At 43.9% G+C, this 22,192-nt stretch overlaps 1 protein-coding gene across 2 annotated transcripts in view; it reads right to left on the minus strand.

Annotated features, from left to right (window-relative positions):
* The window catches only part of Xrra1 (X-ray radiation resistance associated 1), a 64,966-nt gene extending 42,802 nt beyond the window's left edge, over nucleotides 1-22,164 (minus strand). The window contains exons 1-7 of one of the 2 annotated variants that reach the window (XM_059270647.1): nucleotides 21,941-22,164; nucleotides 18,771-18,838; nucleotides 15,492-15,649; nucleotides 13,655-13,752; nucleotides 5,563-5,738; nucleotides 1,740-1,811; nucleotides 596-668 (exon numbers count right to left, since the gene is read on the minus strand). In XM_059270647.1, the coding sequence (XP_059126630.1) occupies nucleotides 596-668; nucleotides 1,740-1,811; nucleotides 5,563-5,738; nucleotides 13,655-13,748 (415 nt within the window). In that variant the 5' untranslated portion in view covers nucleotides 13,749-13,752; nucleotides 15,492-15,649; nucleotides 18,771-18,838; nucleotides 21,941-22,164. The remainder of the gene's footprint in view (nucleotides 1-595; nucleotides 669-1,739; nucleotides 1,812-5,562; nucleotides 5,739-13,654; nucleotides 13,753-15,491; nucleotides 15,650-18,770; nucleotides 18,839-21,940) is intronic. The other variant, XM_059270640.1, reaches the window with a different exon arrangement.
* Nucleotides 22,165-22,192: the final 28 nt, after the last annotated feature.

A 22,192-nucleotide genomic window follows, 5' to 3' on the forward strand; every position in this document is an offset into this window, starting at 1 on the left:
CTGACCTTGGCAGCAGGTGCTTTAACCCCCTCAGCCATCTTGCCAGCCCAGCTTATTTATCTTAGCTTAGGTGTTCTTTTCTTACATTTTCCTTACTCACTCACTGGTCTGGGTTAAAGTCCCCCTTGTATGCTTACATAGTGTTTCCTGACTTCCCTGTACCATTGCTTACATGTACCCTGCTTTTGGTCTGAGTCTGAGCCCATCTCTCCTTGCAAAGCATAAGCTGTCTGGAGCAGGAATTAGGCATACTTCTTTTTAAAGGCCACACATTGACACCAGCAGGGGTCACTGTAGATTTGCTGAATTACCAAGAGGCTTTCTCTCTGGCAGGAGCACATACAGGTTTAAATGCCTCTCTCCCTGGAGTTTGCAAGCTAGCCTGCAAGGTTGGGAGGAGAGGGCATCAACTCACAGAGAGGCATGCTCCAGGGACAGCCCAGGACCAGAGTGCAGACCTGAGCGCTCTCCAGGGCCCTTACTCTCCTGCTACTCTACAAGAGACAAAAGGCCCATCACAGTTGGACGGACAGACAAATCCTATTGCAAGTGATATTCTGGCCAGGAGGACAGTTTCCAAGAAGAGGAAGCTCACCTAGAGGCAGCAGGTTTTCAGAGGCGTTGATATAAATCACAGAGGTAAAATGTTTGAAGTCCTTTTCCTTTGCCTGTCAGGATTCCAGGAAAACACAGGATTAGTTCCCTGCCCAGGAGCCCTGCAGGAACACCAGAGCAACGGCCGAGAGGACAAACGCCCAAAGGACTAAGAGATATTCTTAGTGCAAGAGCAGCCCTGTGGGGGAGAGCTGTGAGGGCTTTTCTGTTCATTTTATGCTACCCTGAAGTACTCCAAATATATGGAAAAGCACTGTGAGTGATCTTTGAAGATGTAGCCAAACATGACCCAGTTTTAACAGGTCTGAGTCTGAACTGTTTCAGCTTCAAAGACTTATGACATCTATCATCATGCCCTCTATATGTCTCCTCCCCAAATCTCACACCTCATATCCGTTCTTGATTTTTAGGCATATTACATACATACATGTTTATGTCCATTAACTATACATAGGGTTATTTACATGTTTTAAAACTTTATATTCATACAGTCTTATGATATAATATGCCTTTTTACTCAATAGTATGATTTTGAGATTTATGTGATATTTATATATATATATATATATATATATATATATATATATATATATATATATATATATCTTTGGAGATTAATCTGTGTTGATACACATAGGTCCAGTTCATCCATTTGAATTCCTTGCTTGACTCTATGACAAATTGTCCTTTCCTAGTGGGTACACATTTAATCTGTTTCAAAATTTCCATAATTACAAACACTGGTGCCATATACATTCTTGTACATTCTTCATCATAAGAGTTTCTTTACTCCTACAAGATGGTAAGCTCCTGTGATGGAAACTCCATACAAGGAATTACACTCTCCTCAAATTCCCTAGCCAATTCACACCATGTTCTATGCCCCAGGCTCAAGAACAGATTCCTAAGGTGAATTTTGCTAATTCATACAAATACCAAATTTATAGCAACGTTTGTGTGTGACTGTTTTTTCTACCCAGTGAGCCCTTGTCTGCCTGCTTCCCCTCTCTTTCTACATAACTGATTTCTAGTGCCCAGGAACTGTGGAGGTGCCATACACAAACCAGAGCATCCAGGTAGCCCCCTCACATCTGGCTCTGTCACATCTTGGCTGCTGGCCTCACCTTGGAGAACTTCATGCCGCTCACATTGATAGTGCAAAGGTCTGATGGCTTTCTTGTACAGTGGTGCTTCAGCTGGAACACAGGACACAGAGTTGGTCCCCAAGGTCCCAACAAAAGGTAATGTTAGCCTATTTCTGCTGAGTGTTTTCTCAATGGGCACTCTCATAAAACTTGCCATTTGTTTGCACGTGCATTCATTCATTCTCTGAGTATTAACTGAGTACCACCTTTGGGCCACAACTGACTATATTAACAAACTCATGTTTAATCCTAACTGAACCCGTCTATTGTAAATAGTGTTTCTTATTACTTATTAGTTGTGCTGAAGGGTTTAGCTCTCTCTCTCAATATTACTTTAAAGGGTTTACTTCCCCCCTTCAATGAGGCTCTGAGATAGAAAGTGCCTTGCCTGAGGTTCTCTAGCTAGTACATGATTGATCTATGATTTGGATTCAAATCTGTACTCACTAAACCACACATTTTTGCCTACTGCATGTCATTATATATAATGAAAAAGTTAGGATTGACGCTATGGCGCTCCTTGTCCCACCCGTTATGGGCATCCTGTATGGTGCCCACTTTGAAGAGGTTCTAAACCGGCTCAGGGAAGACAGGGGGCAAGCGGCAGGTGCCTTCCACACCTTCACTTAGTGGGAAGTCAAATGACAAGTCCTTAGAAATGTAATGATTATTTAAAGGAGAAATACAAGATTCCATGGGGTATGGAAACGGGAGGTCCCAACCTCAGTCTCAGGAAGAGGAAACATTGACCTGAGGAAGTGGTTTTCAGCTGAGGGCTAAGAGACAATCCTATGACGTGGGTAGGGAGTGTGCAGGCCTCCCAGGCAGGAGAAGGCACAGAGTTTTTGAGAGGTAGCCAAGACAAGGTTAGAGGGTGAGTTGTGAGACCATTCGGATCCACATTGGCTCTGAACAATGGCTGACAGCGGTTTCTTAAAAAGCACTATGTCTGACCTCCTTAGAAAGGATAAGAAGACAGAAGAGACCAATGTGCCAGAAGTTGTTAATGACCCTTCCAATAAACATTCGTCTACATCTTCCCTGTTAAAGAACATTGAGGTCATTTTCCTTCCTTAAAGTGGACATGTTCCAAGCTCCAGCCCCAAGAACAAGCCTCAACCTGTCCCAGCCAAACGTCAAGGTCTTGTTCCACCAACCAGTAACTGGATACGTAGGTCATGCCAATAGGATGTTGGCTGCTGAGAGCAGGAGTGGGTGACAGTTTAGGGATGTCCTTTCTTCTAAAGGCAGGCGTGGTACAGTGGCAACCCCTTCTCTGCCTCTGGATATTGTCCTGTGTGTGTGTGTGTGTGTGTGTGTGTGTGTGTGTGTGTGTGTGTGTGATGATCAGAACTGCTGCAGCCATTTTGGAATAATAAAGGGAGTCAGGCCAGGAGGACAAGTCAGCATGCTGAGGAGGACAGAGCAGAAAGATGGAAGGACACGGAGCCTTGGGAGATGTTACATACCCATGACGTAATGGATCCCAAGCAATGCCTCAGGCTTCTGTGTGAAACAAAAGCATTTGATTTATATTATTTGATTATTAGCAGCAGCATCTGGGGATGTGTGCATGTGTGCACATACCATGTCATACATGGGAAGGTCAGAGGACAACTTTTGGGAGTTGGTTCTCTCCTTCCATCTTCCCTCCTGGGGATCGAACTCAGGGTGTCAGGCTTGGTACAGCAAGTGCTTTTTCTCACTGAGCCATCTTGATGACCCAAAAGAAAAGCATTCTAATTGGTTTGCACTAGTTTGAGAGTTCTGTGGCTAGTCCAATATGAGATAATGGTGGCTGGGTTAAGAGCTACAGCAGAAGAGATGAGAGGAAGATAGACTTGATGATGTCTAACAGGAGTTCCAGGACTTGGTAAAGGGGGTAGTATGACAGGGCAAGAGGCAAGTGTAAAGCAGAACCCCAGGTCATGAGCTTGGTGGCTGGTTAGTTAGTGCCAACACAGAGATGATATATTTGGGGATGTGGGGTCAATGGGGTGTGTGCAGTAGTACAATCTGAGGTGCCCGTGAACTGAGAGGCAGCATAGAGATCCTGTTGCTCTGAAAAACATTCTCATTGCTCCTTCTACCCAAAGCATCAATAGAAGTAACAAACCATGCCAATTAAATATGGAGACAGTCACCCTCTCACAACTGCTGGAAATTCGAGGATGTGGAAACAGGGACGTTCAGTACCTCAGAATCTTAACAATTAACTTTATTCTCTATATCTGGCTGCTTGCCTATATGTATGTCTGTGTACCACCTGTGCCTGATGTCTGTGGAAACAAGAAGAGGGTTTCAGATCCCCTGGAGCTGGAGTTATAGGTGTCTTAAACTTCTACGTGGGTGCTGGAATTGAACCTGGGTCCTCTGGAAGAGCAGCCAATGCTCTCAACCACTGAGCCATCTCTCCAGGCCTCAAGTCCCTCATTTAAAATGGTGTTGTATTTGTTAACAACCTATGTATCTCCTCCTATATACTTCAAACCATAACTGGGTTATTGATGGTACCTAATACAGTACAAATAAAATGTAAATAGTTGTTTGACCATATGGTTTAGGGAATAGTGATATAAAAGTATGCACATGCGTAGTACAGAGAAAAGTTTTTGCTTTATTTTTCGAACATTTCAATTTGTGGTTGTTTGAATCTGTGGATAAAGAATACTGGATATGCAGGGTCAACTGTAATGGAAGGAGGAAAAAGAGCACTGTGGAGTGATGTGGTCTGTCCCACCCCAGTACTGCTGTTCATTCCTCTGGACTCCAGTGGTCATGATAGTCAAACAAACCTCACAGGCTCTGCAAAACCCTTTGGCTGCTCAAGGGAGGTGGAGCCAAGCACATTCTCCTGCAAACTCTGATACACGTCTCCTGGGACTCGCAAGCAGAATGTGGAAACGAGCGAGGCTGCCGGAGTTCTTCTCGGGGAGCAGTGAGAACCACACTACCCATTCATATTAATTTACAAAATCCATCTTGCTGGGCAAAGCTACTGAAGCATTGTGTAGACAGATGGGAAACCACCTGGCTGGTCTCCAACCCAGCACCCCAGCTCTCTCCAGAGAGACTGCCTCAGGCCTGGCTGGGGCAATCTCATGAACTCCTCCTGCTTCCAGGCACGTGCTAAAACCAAAGGACCAAGGCTGGGGAGAGCAGGACCTCCAGTCCCACTGGCTCCCACCCCAGAGCAGAGCACAGCATAGCACACAGGAATCTCTTGCTCCTCCTCAGCACTGACATGGAATCCCCAGTTTACCCTTTATTTCTGAAACACTCTTACCTCTCCAACTCACATAAGACTTTGCACTTCATATAATATCTTTTTTCTCTTGGAGCCAGGCCCTCACTATGTAGATTCACAGAGATCCACCTACCTCTGTTTCCCAAGTACAAGGATTAAAGGTGTATGCCACCATATCTGGCCATTTTACATGATATAAAGGTACTAGAGTCAGGGTTCTAATCCTGGTCATCCATTTATTGGCTGTATGGGGAACCCCCCCCCCCCCGGTCTACCAGTGGCAACAATATAATTAAGATGGCAATACTGGGCCTGTCTCACAGGGTGTATGTAAAGGCTTCACAGGTTAAAGGAAATTTCCAGAGTTCTCTCATCATCAGCCACACTCAATTGCCACCATCAATCTCATAGCTTAGAGTGGGACAGGAGTAGTGGTACCTGGGCAAGACAAGTCCTTGTCCCTAGTCAGACAAGGGCATGGAAGGAGGTCCTCATTCCTCCTTCCCTCTCCCTTAGCTAATGCTGCCAGATCCTCAGGAATGCATTTACTCTCACCAGAAAAGCCCGGTCCAAGACGTGTCCAATAACGTCTGCCTGGCTCTCCCGCCGAGATGCTTTCTTCAACCCAGTCTCGAAAGAAACCTTCTTCAGGTTTTCCTGGCCTTCAGTGGACGCCTTAGCCACACCTTTCTTCATGCTACCTTTCCGAGCCACTAACCAGTGTCCCCGGCCTGTGGGGAAGATTGGAACAATGAGAAGGGCTAAATTCCTCCAAAGTTGAGGGTGTGAATATGGTTATTTATCTTTAATTCTAAAACCCCAATAGCTCCTGAGTACTCACCACTGCTGGAGGGTATCTGTGTACATGTCTCATTTAAGCAGGCGCTAAGCTCAGTGAGGGATATGCTACAGATAAAAAATGTTTATAATGGAAAAGATGCGATGGCTGCCCAATTCCTCCCTTTTTCTCCAAATGAGTGCCTCCTAAGTCTACTGCTCGATTAAGAGACAAAATTGGGGTGGGGTGGCGGTGGTGGCGCACGCCTTTAATCCCAGCACTCGTGAGGCAGAGCCAGGTGGATCTCTGTGAGTTTGAGGCCAGCCTGGTCTACAGAGCGAAATTACACAGAGAAACCCTGTCTCGAAAAACCAAGGGAAAAAAAAGAGCTAGTTAGAAACAAGCCTAAGCTGTCAGCCAAGCTTTCATAATTAATAAGAAGTCTCCATGTGGTTATTTGGGAGCTGGCTAGTGGGGGGACAAAAAATGTCCAGCTACAAATGTCACCCAATATCTGGGCACATATTTCTACATGAGACCTAAGGAAGCTTTAAAAAAAAAAGGTTTGGAACATGGAGTCAAACGCCACCGCCGCTTCTTGGGTAGGCTGAGTGCTAGCAGCATATAGAGATAGAGCTCTTTTAAGAGGCCCTGCTCCTGAACACTTGAATGGGGTTCATGAGCAGAGGGTGGTATTCTTGGTGGCATGAGACTAGGTAGAAACACCTACAGCAGCATGGACCCAGAAACTCCCCAGAGCTGGGGTGGTAAACATGGCTCCCTCCTGTACCTCCACCGTGAGGCTAAGCTCTCAGGGAACTAAGGATGGGGGTGTGTGGAACTAGCCACCAGCACTCCATGAGCTAAGATGCTTGGAAGTTTAAGATTTTGCTCATGCAGACAGAAAAGGTTACAGATATGCAAAAAAGCAGGTTTATGCAGGAAAAAAAATCTCTAAACAAATTACAGTGTGTTTAACAATGTGTGTAGGCTTAAGAAAAAAAGAAAACGGGTATCAATAGTCATAAAAAATGAAATAAAATAATAGTTTAAAATAATAGAGTAAAGTCTTTAAAGAAAGAGTAAAGTCTGGGCGGTGGTGGTGCACACCTCTAATCCCAGAACTCAGAAGGCAGAGGCGGGCAGATCTCTGTGAGTTCAAGGCCAGCCTGGTCTACAGAACTAGCTCCAGGACAGAGAAAACCTGTCTCAAAAAGCCATTTAAAAAAAAAAAAGTAAAGTTATTAAAAAAAAAAAAAAAAGAATAAGCCATGTAGAGATGAGAAATACACAGGGAGTATGGGATCCTTTATGTTATTGTGTTCTCTTTGAATGCTTTGATTGCTGGTAAGACATGAGATTATGAAAGGGACTACTGAAATCAACTAGCCTAAGAACTTTAAAAATGCCTTAACTTTAAAATGGAACTAAAAAAATGTATTAGTTTGGAGAAGAGGTTATGCTTTTGTTTCCACAGAAAACAAAAGGCTGTGGATTCATTCATGGTTGATAGAGATCAGATTTGACCAGGGAAGATGCCCTGAAAATCCTGACTACAGACATAAATAAATAAACCTAAAAAACAAAAAAACTACAATGCAGGTGACATATATTTTACCTGCTCAAACATAAAACAAACAATCATCTTTGGCTGGCTTGTGTACAGTGCACAGTCCATAGTTGTGTTAATGCAGATATGTATGTTACCTTAGAAAGTTTATGTATTTTCAGAGCAAGGGGACTAAACACCAATGAAAATGGGTAGCTCAGGTGATCCAGCCTCTCAGAATGCCTCTGTTGCAGCTTCCTCAGAGTTCTGCATCCAGAACAGCTTCAAGGCTGCTGGCTGAGATGGTCCAGCCTCAGAGACTATCCAGCTAAGACTTCAGATAAGCCCTACATTTTACCATTGCACAGAGACTGGACAACAAATAATACAGCTAACTCTCCCAGAACTTGACAATTATCCAAATTTTCGCAGGGTCTCCTAAAGATGCCTGCACCCCCAGACAACAGAAAGCAGTCTAGAGAACATTCCCAAGAGGTGAGGTGGATGGCTTTTGGTCATTCAATGGGTTACAGATATTTGTCATCATTTAGGGAGGGGTGGTTACAAATTGTTATTGTCATGGTCAGAGAAAAAGCTAAATAAAGGAGATTAGATTCAAGGATCTCTTTCAGAAGAGAAAAAGGGGGGAAATGATGAGATAAAAGGGTGTATTGTTGAGTCTACTTTTGAGCAACCACTAGTCTCAAATAGTTTACATTGGTATGGATTTTTGTTTATTGATACAAATTTAAAGTTATTCTTGTTATATTATATATATTTCTATTGTTTAAGGTATTGTATCTATACAGCTCATTTAAAAGGGTTATGTACAGTTTTAGTTTTTGAAAACTATTTAGGATAATAAGTACAGGTTAGTAGTCATCTATAACTATCAAACTTATAGTCATGTTAGCTATGTTTTTCAAGATCATACAGAGATATATTTTAGAAAGATAGGTGATCTTCAAACACTTCAAAGACCTACAGAATATGGCATTATCAGCCAAGCTTTCATAATTAATAAGTCTCTGTGTGGTTATTTGGGAGTTGGCTAGGTGGTACAGAAAAAGTCCAACTACAATTTCCCACTCCTGCCATGGGTCAGGCAGTTTGGTACCCCACCACCAAAGGCTGCCCCATCTAGGTCATAGACTTTAGTGCTCATTGACTCCCTCTTCATATCCCTGACTCCTGGAGATAGCAGTCTGATTTGGTGTGAAAACTCAAAGTGGCCAAGAGGAAAGGCCCAGACATGCCAGGAGATCAATGTGAGATGAGGCTGGAGGGATCAGGAGAGGCAGACCATAAAAGTGCTGAAACTGGATGGAGCCTGGTAATGGTATAGGCTTTTAGCAGCAAGAGGGGGATCAAGGGAGTACTTTTTGCTTTGTTTTTCTTTATAACTTTTCATTTTGAGATAATTTTAGACTTCCAGAAGAGTTGCAAAAATGGTGTAAATTGTCACACAGCCTTTACCCAGCTTCCCTAATGTTCTGTTCTCATCTTACATAACAGCCACGCAATTACTGAACCCGGGCAATTAGCATTGATGCAACATCAGCTACTAATGTTAGCCCTTCTTTGAAGTTTGCCAGTTTCCCGACTAAGGCCTTCCTCCTGTCCCAGGATCCAGGCCAGGATCTCACATCACATTCAGCTGGCATGGCTCCTTAGTCTGCTCCAACTGGTGAGATGGTTTTCCACTCTTCTCTCTCCTTCTGCAGACTTGACATTGTGAAGGGTTTTTGTCAGTGAAATACTAAATATTAAAGTATTTAAAATAAAATATCCCCCAGTGTGAACCTTTCTGATGCTGTCCCATGGTCAGACTGAGGCTTTGAACTTGGCAAGCTACCACAAAAGCAAGCTGTGCCTTCTCTGTGTATCATTTCAGGGAACTCATGAAATCATTATGCTTTATTCCTAGTGGTGGTAACTTGTTTGGGGAACAGGTTCTTACTATGCAGCCCAGGCTGCCCTCAAACTCACAATCCTCCTGCCCCAACCTCCTGGGTGCTGGGGTTTTAGGAGTGTACTATTATACGACACATTGACACTACAATGTCTATTTGATGTGTGTATGGTATACACATGAATGATACATGAGTGCATGTGTGCAGTTGTGCATGTAGAAGCCAGAGAAACATGAGGTGTCTCTGTCACTTTCTATCTTGTTCCCTCGAAGCAGAGTGTCTCGTTGAATTGGAAGCTCAACATTTTAGCTATGTTGGCCGCAAACCCCAGCAATCTTCTTGTCTTCACCCCCAGTTCTGGGGTGACAGGCATATATGGCCACACCACCCAGTTTTTACATGGATGCTGGGGCTGGGTCCTCATTATTGCCACAAGTTTTCTCTGCTGAGCCACCTCTCCAGCCCTACAGTGCTAATTTTGATCACTCATTCAAAGTTGGGTCTGCTTGATTTCACTACTGAGGAGTTCCTATTTTTAACTTTTGTTATTAATAACTATACCTGGAAGGTTGTTCAAATGTCTTGTTTCTCATACTTTTACCCATTTTTTTCTAGCATCCCAAATTGCTATGTGTCAGCTTTACTGGATTATAATATGCCATTGTTCAGACACTATGTTGCTGTGATAGTACTTTGTAGTTTTAATTAGTATCTAGGATGAGGTGATGTTAGTCGCTCTACCTCACTTGCTTAGCTGAAAAACTTAAGAAGCGAAAACAGACTTCTTAGAAGGAAAAGAAGTCCTGCTTCAAGACTGCAATGTGGCCAGGGGCGGCGGGAGGTGGGGTTGAGGGGGTGAGGGGTGGGGCTGTGGGTTTCGAGGCATGGTGGCACACACCTTTAATCCCAGCATTTCCAGGCAGAGGCAGGTAGGTCTCTGTGAGTTCAAGACCAACCTGTCTACATAGTGAGTTCCAGGACAGCCAGGGCTACCTCAAGAGACTCTGTTTCAAAAAAAAAAGACAATGGGCTGAGATGTAACTCAGTGGTAGAACATCTGCCTGCTGGGGATGTCTTTCTGTATGCTGTGAATGTGTGTCACTCTGATTTGGTTGATAAATAAAATGCTGATTGGCCAATAGCCAGGCAGGAAGTATAGTATAGGCAGGATAAGCAGAGAGGAGAATTCTGGAAAGAGGAAGGCTGAGTCAGCAGATGCCAGCCTGCTGCCCAAGCAACAACATGCCAGCAGACTGGTAAGCCACAGAACACATGGCAAAACATAGATTAATTCAAATGGGTTCATTTAAGATATAAGAGCTAGCTACCAAAAGACTTGAGCCATGGCCATGTAGTTATAATTAATATAAGCCTCTATGTGTTTACTTGGGTCTGAGCAGCTGCAGACTGGGTAGGACACAGAAAAACTTCAGTTACACTTGGCAACTTGTGCAAAGCACTGGGCTTCATACTCACCACCAGGAAACAAAACAAAACAAACAAAAAACCTACTTCAAAATCAGCTCTTCCTCAAGGGTTATCCCACCCTCTGAAGTCACATAAGACAATTCCTATTCTATCTATCCACCTGCTCTATCTATCTATCTATCTATCTATCTATCTATCTATCTATCTACCTACCTATCATCTATCAATCAATCTATCTATCTATCCATCTATTCATCCATTTACCTATCTTCTACTAGACTTACTTCTTTAAAGAATCCTGACTGAAATGTTATCTATAAGTGGGTTTTATCTGCAAAAAATATTACTGTGATATTTGATTAGTGATTTTATATATCCTTCATGTCTTCTGTATTCATTAATGAGATTTTTACCATAAAGAAAAGCTGTTTCTTCTCTCCCACTAATTTATTGACTTAAATGTTTATTTATATCATTATGGGCTCATGAATATTTATTGCATGGTTTACAACCCAATCCTATCATTATTTATTTCCCTGTTTAGGCTGTCCCAGATTTGGCTCTGTCATCTGGCTACTGTGTCCTTTCAAGCTGCCCTCAATGTTTTTCTAAGCACTTCTTGGCTTTCTGGTACCACAAGATGTTCAAGCCTAATCTGAAATCTTTTTTCCTTGCCTCAGACCTGTGAACATCTATTTTTGGGAGAGGTCTTACTCCTCTCATTGGATAATGGTATTTAGAAACCAAGATCCAGGCAACAAGTATAATCTTTTCACTATTGCTACCTCTTTGCTCTCAGTGAATATGTATACCAACACATGCAGATATGTTCCACTCTCCTCCCTCCTTGTGTGTGTGTGTGTGTGTGTGTGTGTGTGTGAAAGAAGAGAGGAAGGAAAGATTGAGTGAGTGAGAGAAATCATAAATCCATATTGGTAGGTGCTGTAGAGCAGTGGTTCTCAACCTGTGGGTCACAACCCTTTTGGGGGTCAAATGACCTTTTCACAGGGGTCACATATCAGATAACCTGCATATCAGATATATATATATATATATATATATATAATGATTATTAACAGTAGCAAAATTATAGTTATGAAATAGCAATGAAAATAATTTTATTGTTGGGGGGGTCACCATGACATGGGGAACTGTATTAAAGGATCACAGCATTAGGAAGGTTGAGAACCACTGGTTTAGAGGATTTAAATAAGTAGGTGGCCAGGAATGATGCTTAGGTAAAAAATGAAATCACCGTGGAGAAGCAGGGAGCACAGAGTTGGGATGTAGCTCTGTGGTAAAGCCCTGGTCTGGCATGTGTAAGGCCCTGTGATCCATCCCTAGTTACTATGTCCCTCAAAAAATTAAAGAATAGACCAGAGAAGAGCCAATCCTATATATTCTATGGTCCCCTTTATTCAAGTGTGTGCGTGTGTGTGTGTGTGTGTGTGTGTGTGTGTGTGTGTGCATGTTTCCAGTTGCTGGTACTCAAACTATGGCCTAAAAATATTAAGTGGAAAATTCCAGAAATAAAGAATAATTGTAAATAACTTATTCATTGCAGCATATTGATATAATTATTCTATTTACTCTTAGATAACTAGAACAGTTTTAACTCTGTATGTTAATCTCATACTATTTATAATTTATAAGTTAAACCTTATCAGGTCTTTATTCATGAGACAATACAGTATATACATGTCTATATGTATGCATACACACATATGGTTTACATTACATACTTAGAGTAGAGTGGGCAACACGTCACAAACCCAGGGATTAAAGAAGGTGTACTTCTCTCTTGACCTACCCATCCAAAGCAACAGACCTACCTGATTTCTAGACAGTGTTCCATTTAGAAGCTGTTCTCGGTCTAGAAGTCCCTGCTCCAGAGGAGTTTTTAACTAGATCGATATTTGAAAAACTACCCAAGAAGTATTAGTGCTTTCATTTAGGAGTTGAACAGAAATGATTACTCATCTAATCAGAGAAATGGGAAGAAAGATACATAACAGACTATGGAGTCATAAGGTGGCTTGTTGAAAAACGGTGGGAGAAGAGTAGGGCTTCATGGATTTGAAGACTCTGGATGACTGGAATGGAGGCTGGAATACTAGAGACAGATCAAAAAGCTTTGTGAAAAGAGCACCCTGAAAAGAAAGGAACATGAATAAAGGAAAGGGACTGTGGCAGAGACTAAGCATAGGTTAGACCATGAGTGACATGTGCCTCTAAAGGTGTCAGTAATGAGAGGCTACTGAACAGAAGGCACTGTGACATATTGTGTACCCTAATAAAATCTGCCTGAAGATCAGAGGACAGAACAAGCCACTAGATTAAACATAGAGGCCGGGCAGTGGTGGCACACACCTTGAATCCTAGCACTCAGGAGGCTGAGATCCATCTGGATCTCTGTGAGTTTAAAGCCACCCTGGACTCCATGAGATTGACTTGGTCTAGGAGAGAAACAAAGCAGGCAGTGGTGGCACACATCTTGAATCCCAGTACTTGGGTGTCACACGCCTTTAATCCCAGCACTTGAGATCTCACACCTTTAATCCCGGTGTTTGGGAAGCACACACATCATTAATCCCAGCACTAGGAAGGAAGTGATGGCTGGGTGGAGAAAGGTATATAAAGTGTGGGGAGACAGGAACTGAGGCCTTTTCGGCTGAGGAAGTCCTAGAGGTAAGACATGGCAGTGGCTTGTTCCTTTGTCTCTCTGGTCTTTTAGCATTTACCTCAATACCTGGCTCCGGGTTTTTTCGTTTTGTTTTTTTTTTTATTAAAAGACCAATTTAGAGTTCGAGTAACAAGGCACTGTGGTTAAAAGCACACTGCAGAAGGCCCAATGGGGCTGCTTCAAAAAGAGGGCTGAGAGGGACAGGACTGAGTGACACAGGAGGAAAGGAGGAAAGCTGTGCAAGGCAGGAAGGAGCTGGGTGTGGAGAAAAGGCAGCGATCTGAGGCTCATCTCACCTTCTTCCGGCATCCGAAGGAGACTTTTGGCTGGAAAGCAGTTGTTGAGGCAAGGCTTGCCATTGTCCATTTTGTACATTCCTGAAGACATCATCTCCCTGAGAGACAGCAAGGACAGTGGGACGTCAGAAGGGTGGAAAGGCACAGGGCAGCCCTCCCCAGTGCCATTCCTGGGCCCACCTGATCTTAGGCCACTGTGTTCTGTACACCCTACCTCTGAGGACCAAGGGGCTCTGCTTCAGCAATGGGGATGCTGTGAAGAGGGGGGGGGGCAGGACCTGGGCTTTCCAGGTTAAACTAGTCCTAACTCAGCAGAATACTAGCTTAGGCTCCCACAGCCCTGATGTGAAGGCCGGCTCTGTCTTTCCTTGCTGTGTGACTAAGCATATTCCTCTCTACTCCTCTGAACTCCAGGGTCCCCCTGTGGGGGCAATGTTCCCACCTTAACAGAGGGATGAGTGGATGGAATGAGAAGGGCTGCTGTCTTTGTTTTAACAGAGTTCAGAGAAAGGGGGCTCACGTTTTAGGAGAAGTGATGAGCAAACCAAGTTTGGACTGGATAAATCTGGTTTGAGGTGTAAAGTGAGTTTACTGATGGAGAGGAGAATAAACAGTCCAAAGACAAAGAGCCACAGGACTGAGGGTATCATGGTTCACAAGAAGAAATGGTCAGACCCAGGACGGGGCAGGCTGTGCATTTGAGACTCCCACAGTAAGGTTCGACAGGAAGATAGTGCCTGCTTCTGAAGGGTGTTTGCTATGAGGGTTGGGAGGCTGTGGTTTCATACTGTGTTTCATACTTCCTCCTAGTTAGTCAGTCAGTGACTAGGAGACAAAGCCAAGAGCTGAGTTTTACACAAGCCATGCCCGGAGCTGTGCTTGAGAAAGGGAGGTCTGACAAAATGTTTCCGTAGATGAGACTGCCAATGGAGACTGCTGTAGGGAGTACTGTACCAAAGTAGTGTGAGCTATGAGGGCCCATGTGACACAGAGGAACCAGACAAAGACAAAGCTCAAGGGAAGGAGCAGGAGCAAAAGGGGAAGACACAACACAAAAACCCAAACCAGAAACAAGACCAGAACCAGGTGTAGAGAGGTGAACAGGAAGGTGGCGGATGCCCAGGGAGCTGTCAGATAAACCAAGGGACCCCAAGGCTTAGCAAAGCATCGGAGAGGAGGAGCTGAGAAGTCAGGTAAGGGTACCACCTAAAACAGACCTTGAGGAACTGACGTCAGCATCCAGGGAAGGGCAGAACTAAATCCTGACCTACGGAAGAGTGGAGAAAGGGATGCAGTGCAAAGGGTGAGCACAAGCAAGCTTTCCAAAGACCTCGACCGTGAAAGGGAGGAGCCAGGCAAGCAGTAGCACAGTCTAGAGGAAGCAGCCAACAGGGCCAGGACTTGGGGGTGTGGGGTGTGGGGACTGTCAAGGGATGTACTCTCTGGCTCACACAGTGGACAAAGGCAAGGCTTTTGCTCTAGTCCCAGCCTTGGAGGGCAGTCACTACAAAGCATGGACTCTGGATGGTTCAAATGCTAGTGAGAATGCTTTGGACACTTTATTTAAGTTATTTAATAGTTCACCACACTGCCTCAGTTTCTCCCTCTGTGAAATGTAGACAGTGAGTGGACCTCTTCTATGGAACTATTTTAATGATCAAATGAGAAAATGCTTGGGGATGGGCTTAGGAGTGGAACCAGCACCTGGTTGGCACACATTGGTCATGTTCTATGATGACCATGGCTAACAGGATGAGAAAGACTCAGCTATATTATCACCAAGAGGAAGGAACAGGTTCAAGGAGGAGGGAATGATGAGAGAGAAGGGAGGCCTTACCCTCTCTGGGAGCGATCAGGAGGGAGGGTATGCCCAGTCCAGGGGAGGGGTTCCTCCACTGAGGGGAGGAAGAGACAGGGAAGGAAGACTCCTTCAGGGATCCCAGCTGTGATAGGGAAGACATTTCACATATTCTGACTGGCCCATCTCTCTACCACCTAAGGAATAAAAAGAACACAAAGGAAATGATCTTTCACTTCCTGTCGGCTGTACATGTATGTGCATGAACATATACAGACAGAAATGTATGTACAAGCATGTATACAAACAGAAGTTTGGAAGTGGATATGGTTCTGCCTCCAGGGTCTGACTTGGTTTTTTTTTTTTTGTTAAAGTCAAATTTGTGGCTGTATTCAGAATAATTCTTTGAAAGAGGAACTACCCCTAATTACAGTTAAAATTATCACCTGTTACTCAGGAAACAGGAAGTTAAAGAGCTTACAGAGTTCAGGAAAGATGAAGATGAGCTGGCTGCCCAGCATGTGCAAGAACTTGAGCTCCATCCTTAGTAACACACACACACACATTTATCATCTGTATGATGATAAATATTTTAACATCTGTATGTTTAAGTCTTTGTTAGAATCTGACGTCAAACCTTGCATAAACCAACTTAAGTGGCCAAGCATTGCAAATCCGCGTCTTTACAGGAGATGGGAGGCTGTGGGAGTGGAGTGGGTAAAAGAAGCTGGATGCCAGAGAGACAGTGGGGGAGGGGAGGATATGTATGTGAGCTGATGTGTGCCTGCAGGAGCAGCTCCTACTCAGCCCTCCCCAATCGCTGCCATGTAGAAATCTCAGGCAATGTTGCCAGATCTTCCCATCTTTTTTTTCAAGCGAGATCTGCTGCTTTTTATATGAAATCTGGTTACTTAAGCAGGAGCAACTCATCTGTCATTTTGAAACAATGTGCAGGCCAAACCAAACACATCTGGGAGGATAGTCAACTCCGAGGCTACTGTTGGTTTTCTGTGATGAAAATTCTTTGGCTTTCATAGTAAAAGATTTCTTTACTTTTCATAAAGTAAGAAATCCTATTCAAAACCAAACCAAACCGGAAAACTATTACTTAGCTTTGCCAATTCAACAACAAAATCACTGCTGCCTGGAAATGTATTGGGGACTACACTGCAGCCTGGCCCCTGGGCCTTGCTTCTTGTCCTCTACTTCTATTGGTCACTGTAGCAGAATTCCAGCTCATACTGTTCTAGCAGCCTACACTTCACCATGGCTTTCGTTCACCCTCTCATCATACCTAGACTGCCGCCACTCACGCTCTTCTGACTGGACTCCTGAGAACGCCATGGGCACCTATCATTTCTGTTTGTTTAGCTGCATGTTGTTTTTGCTGTGCTGTGCTATAACCCAAAGCCTCAAACACACTGGGCAGGTGTTCTGCCCTGAGCCCAAGGGCCCTGGGCCTGCTCTCCAAGGTCCTTGGCATCTGTGCCCTGATCTTTCCAGGCTAGCCAGTCCTGGGCATTCAGCCTTACAAGGCTATATTGTAACCACTGTTTCCAGCTTTGTGCTTAGTGTTGCTTCAGCATAAAATACCCATTTTTACCCTGTCTACCTGGTCAATCTCATCCATTAAAATTCAGTAATGGCCCTCCTCAAAGATATGAGTTCCTAAATTGTGAACTCCTAGAGATTTTTCGTTAACAGACTTTAGTTACCAAAAAATCTGCTTTGGGGGCCGCTTCAGGTAATGAGAGACTCTCCGAGCCCCCTGGCTGAGGGAAGGGAGTTTCCCGAAGACTGTGAGACTGAGGTGTTGACAGTGTGGGAAGAGTACATAAAAGACAGGAGCAGTGAGGAGAGCTGGGACCAAGGCGTCCTGTGAAGAGGCTCCCTGCCAGTGACAGGTAGGAGAGGTGGGGCGGAAGGGAGGGGGCAGTTTGGGAACAAGGAGCTTAACTTTGGGTCCAGTTTTTACTACAAAGCTGGACGGCTGTGGGCAAATCATTTTACCTCTTGGAGTCTCCGTTTTCCCACACGGAAGACGAAGCTAAAACTTCTGTGCCCCAGAGAACTGTGTGAGAATGAAATGGAGCGGTGGATAAAGTGAGTAGTGAAAGGATATCTTTCTGCACCCTTCGCACGCCACCCCTCACACAAAGCCTCTCCTGGACTTTCTAGTGGGAAACACTTGTGCTTTTGCTAGACTCTGGGTTTGTTTATTCAGTCCTTAATGTCTCCTTCATGGTTTCACTGCTTTCGACCTCATAAAATCACTACCAACTATGCAAAGCTCCACCAAGGGACTATGAACCTCCAACTTGGAAACACTCCCAAGTCATCGCCTCGCATCCATCCGTGGGACCCAGCACAGAAGAAGCACCCAAAAGACATGAGTGAGCCAAACGAAGGATATGATAGCACTCCTGGGACCCAAGGGTGTATATGAATCTGATCTCTCTAATTTCCCTCAGGGCTGGGGAAGGGCAGTGTATGTAGGTAATTATCAGTTTATCCTACCACAGCATCTAGCACATAGCATGAGTAAGTGAATGCTGGGCTCTCCTCTGGTCTAATGCAAAGCCTCTGTGTGTTCTGATTCCTGAGCTCCCTATAAAGGAGTGAAGGCTTTTCTCAGGTGGTCCTCTGACATGCCGCACTTGTAGACTCATTATTTTGCTCCCCTCACCAACATTCCCCCTGCTATAGGGCCTATGATCACCTCATTTACACACTTCCATTCTCTGGTTAGTTTCCTTTTGTTTGTTTTTGTCAACTGATACAAACTAGGGTTAGTGTCATCTAGGAAGTGTGAACATCAACTGAGATAATGCCACTATCAGACTGACCTATGGGCAAGCCTGTGGCATGTTTTGTGAATTAATGACTGGTGTGGGAAGGCCTAGGTCACAGTGCAAAGGCGGTCCCGGGTTGTGTAAGAAAGCAAGCTAGTGAGCAGCATTCCTCCAGGGGCTCTGCTTCAGTTCCTGCCTTGGCTTTCCTCACTGATAAATTTCCCTCACGGATCAGGACACACAAGACGGATTCTCCCCAAGCTGCTTTTTGAGAGTGTTTTATTACAGCAATAGAAAGCCAAATGAGAATGGCCTGACACCTAGCATGGAGCTAGAGCTCTCTAAAAAAGGGCAGGTGGTTTGTTTTTCAGGACACCTCTCTGGTGATCAACCAATCTATCAGCTAGACAAGTGAATGAATAAGGAAATCAGTGTCTGGGAAATGGTAGAGATGGCAGCTGCTAGAGAAGGATCTGGCAATACACTAGGACATCAGGGCCTAGTTTTGTGTCTATACAGTACTTACCTGATCTTTGACCTTGGGAATGATTCTTTGCCTCCTTTTTGTTTTTGTTTCTTTACCTGTTTCTTTACCTGTAAAAGAGATATTGTAAATTTTCTTAGCCTGTCATTAAGAAGTCTTGAACCTTATTAATTATATCCCACATTTGGATATTTGGAGCCTTATGCTCCCAAATGTGTCTTGTATGAAGGGTTTGTGTGTGTGTGTGTGTGTGTGTGTGTGTGTGTGTGTGTGTGTGTGTGTGTGATAATTGGATGGAAACAATTCCAGGAAATAGATGGATAAAACAATAAAGAGAATATAAAAGGGGCTAGGAATGTAGCTAATATGCTCAAGACCCTGGGTTTGATACTGAGTATCACTTATGTACACACACAAAAGTCACAGAAACAAAGACATGGGCATAGGATTTTAAGAGCCGCATTGTTTACCACTAGAATGCAGTCGGGTTGTTTAAGCAGGCTGCAAAAAGCATAGATGGGAAAGGAAGGGACCATTTGTAAGATCATTTAAATGAAATACATTTTGGCAGAACGAAAATAGCAAAGACAAAGTTGAAAGATAAGACCCAGGCTGGAGAGATGGCTCAGAGTTTAAGAACACTGGCTGTTCTTACAGAGGTCCTGAGTTCAATTCCCAGCACCCATATGGTGGCTCACAACCATCTGTAATGAGATCTGTCTCCCCCTTCTGGCCTGCAGGGATACATGCAAACAGAACACTGTATATACATAAATAAATAAATCTTAAAAAAAAAAAAAAGAAAGAAAGAAAGATAAGACCCAGTCTGGGAAAAACAAATGCCATGCATTTAACACAAAGAATAAATCAAACTCAAATTTTAGACAGGACATACATGATTATAGAAATTCCAATTCAGCATGAGAAATAATAGGTGAGAAGGTATTGATTTACAACTAAAGGGACAAGAAGTAACATAGCTCCTTGGTTATGTTTTCTAGAATGTAACCCTAATAGAAGCATGAACTTATCTTTATGGTAGGAAAATGAAAGACCAAGGTCCAGACTTGAGGGGAAACTTCAGCTACCTCTGAATTCTCTCTCAAACTTGAAAGCTAAGGTCAGGCTGACTTTGGGACCGCCTAGCTCCAACAAGCACGTATCTTTTGTCCGTGTGTCTCTTTCCTACTCCTGTGTGCCTGCATCACTCCCACGCCCCACACAGGCACTGATGTTCCTTATTTTCATACGTCTGCTTCCTCCATCCCTTGGGCCTATCACATGTCTGTCTTTCTTGATTCATGCAGTTATCTTTCCTGTACTTCTCTATTCCCAGATTGACCTATGTTAGGCCTGCTTTATTTCTTTTTAATATTTATTTTTAATTTATGTGTCTGAGTGTTTTGCCTACCCGTATGCATGTGTACCCAATACCCATAGAAGACAAAAGAAGGCACTGGGTCCCCTGGAACTGGAATTAGAGGTGTTTATGAGCCTTTGTGTGGATGCTGGGAACTGAACTGGAATCCTCTGCAAGAATAGCAAGTGCTCTTAACTGCTGAGCCATCTCTCCAATCCTCTGGCCTATTTCTTTTCTTTTCTTCTTGTTTTTTTGAGGGTTTCTCTGTGTAGCTCTGGCTGGCCTGGAACTAGCTCTGTAGACCAGGCTGGCCTCGAACTCACAGATATCTGCCTGACTCTGCCTCCTGAGTGCTAGAATTAAAGGCATGTACCACCATCTCCTGGCAAGGACCTCTTTCTTTCTTTCTTTCTTTCTTTTTTTTTTTTTTTTTTTTTTTTTTTTGAGACAGGGTTTCTCTGTGCAGCTTTGGCACCTTTCCTGGAACTCACTCTGTAGCCCAGGCTGGCCTTGAACTCACAGAGATCTGCCTGCTTCTGCCTCCCAAGTGCTGGGATTAAAGGCGTGTGCCACCACCGTCCAGCAGGACCTATTTCTTAATAGAGGTACTCTACTACACTGTAGTAGAATGGTCTGGTTTTCTCACTGTTCTCTGCCACACCAACCTCAGGCTGAGGCTGAAGCCCTCCAAAAGCAAACCTAGGTCCTAGTAATCTCTTCATCTCCAGCATCTCAAACAGTGTGGCCTACAGAAGGAAGACTCTTAATAAATGCTACCCCCAACTAAGCAGAGGCATAAACAAAATGCTGCAGGAGTACTTTGTTTTGTCTGCAAGGAAGGAAAAAGGAAGGGATCAAGGAGGGTTTCGAAGAGCAGGATGACATTTGAGCTGAGTGCTGAGAAATGAGACATCGCAAGAAGGATGAACAGCATTGACAAAAAGTTATGAGGCATTTAACTGCGGTGGCCAGGAACTGCTTTACAGAAGACGAAATCCAATCTGGTATTCTTTAGTGATCGCTATTTTCGTAGGAACATTAGCTTTGCCAAGACAGGTTTTGTCTTTTGAGGTATATTCTGAGTGACTACAACAGGACTGAGTATATGCTAAGCAATTCAGAAGCTGGGCATGGTAGTGTATGCCTCTGTGAGTTTGAAGCCAATTTGTCTACATAGTGAGTTTCAGGCCAGCCAGAACCTTACAGTAAGACCCTATCTCAGAAAAACAAAACAAAATAATGTCTTAACGAATTTAGTATTTGGTCCATCATCTGTATATTTATGGGAAGTATATGGGTATAAAAGCTAAATAATGCAATGTAATATGGCATAAAGTAATATTACTATACGATAATTCTAAGCCTCTAGAGTAGCAATCAGATTTATTTTCCTTACATGCCTTAGTTAGTACATTGTCAAGTTTTATTGGTGCTCAATATTTTTTCTCAATCAATATTTGTAAAATCAGAATGCCAAACTGGAAACATGCTTTTAATTAGAAAAAAAAAACAAACCTAAAAACTTGGCTTCAACTATGTTTTGATCCATGCTCTCTGGCTTCTGGTAAATTCATTTTCTTGTCTAAACAGCATTATTTTGAGACACAGGATGGATGGATATAAGTGCATGGAGGGCACTGCCTGGTAGACAGTAGGCACTCAATAAATGACAGTTCTACACGAAACACTACTAACAGCTAAGATGATAGTCACTTTGGAGAGAATACTCGAGTTAATGCTCCAACAACAGAAATAGGAAAGGGTGAAGAGCTGGCTCTTCCTCACTTCTTAGGAGACTACCTCTGGGGCTGGAAAGACTCTTAACTCAAGCAGACTAAGTTTCCAGCCACACCTGCCTCCGGCGTCGTTTCCGCCTCCGTACAGTCCGCGGAGGCGATGTCCCCGTCAGGCGGGATGCACGCCTGCGAGCCTCACGGGAATCTCGGAGTCGCTCCACGGTGGCGCTTGCCACAGTCTTCCCTACCCACTCCTTAGTAACCGCGACGCTAAGGCTAGCAACGTAGGCGGCAACCGGCGACCGCAGATTCTAATTACAAGTCCCGGCAAGCCCCTCGGCCACTTTCAGCCCTCGTCAGCACACCGA

The sequence above is a fragment of the Peromyscus eremicus genome, chromosome 1, assembly GCF_949786415.1.
Source record: "Peromyscus eremicus chromosome 1, PerEre_H2_v1, whole genome shotgun sequence".
NCBI lineage: Eukaryota > Metazoa > Chordata > Mammalia > Rodentia > Cricetidae > Peromyscus > Peromyscus eremicus.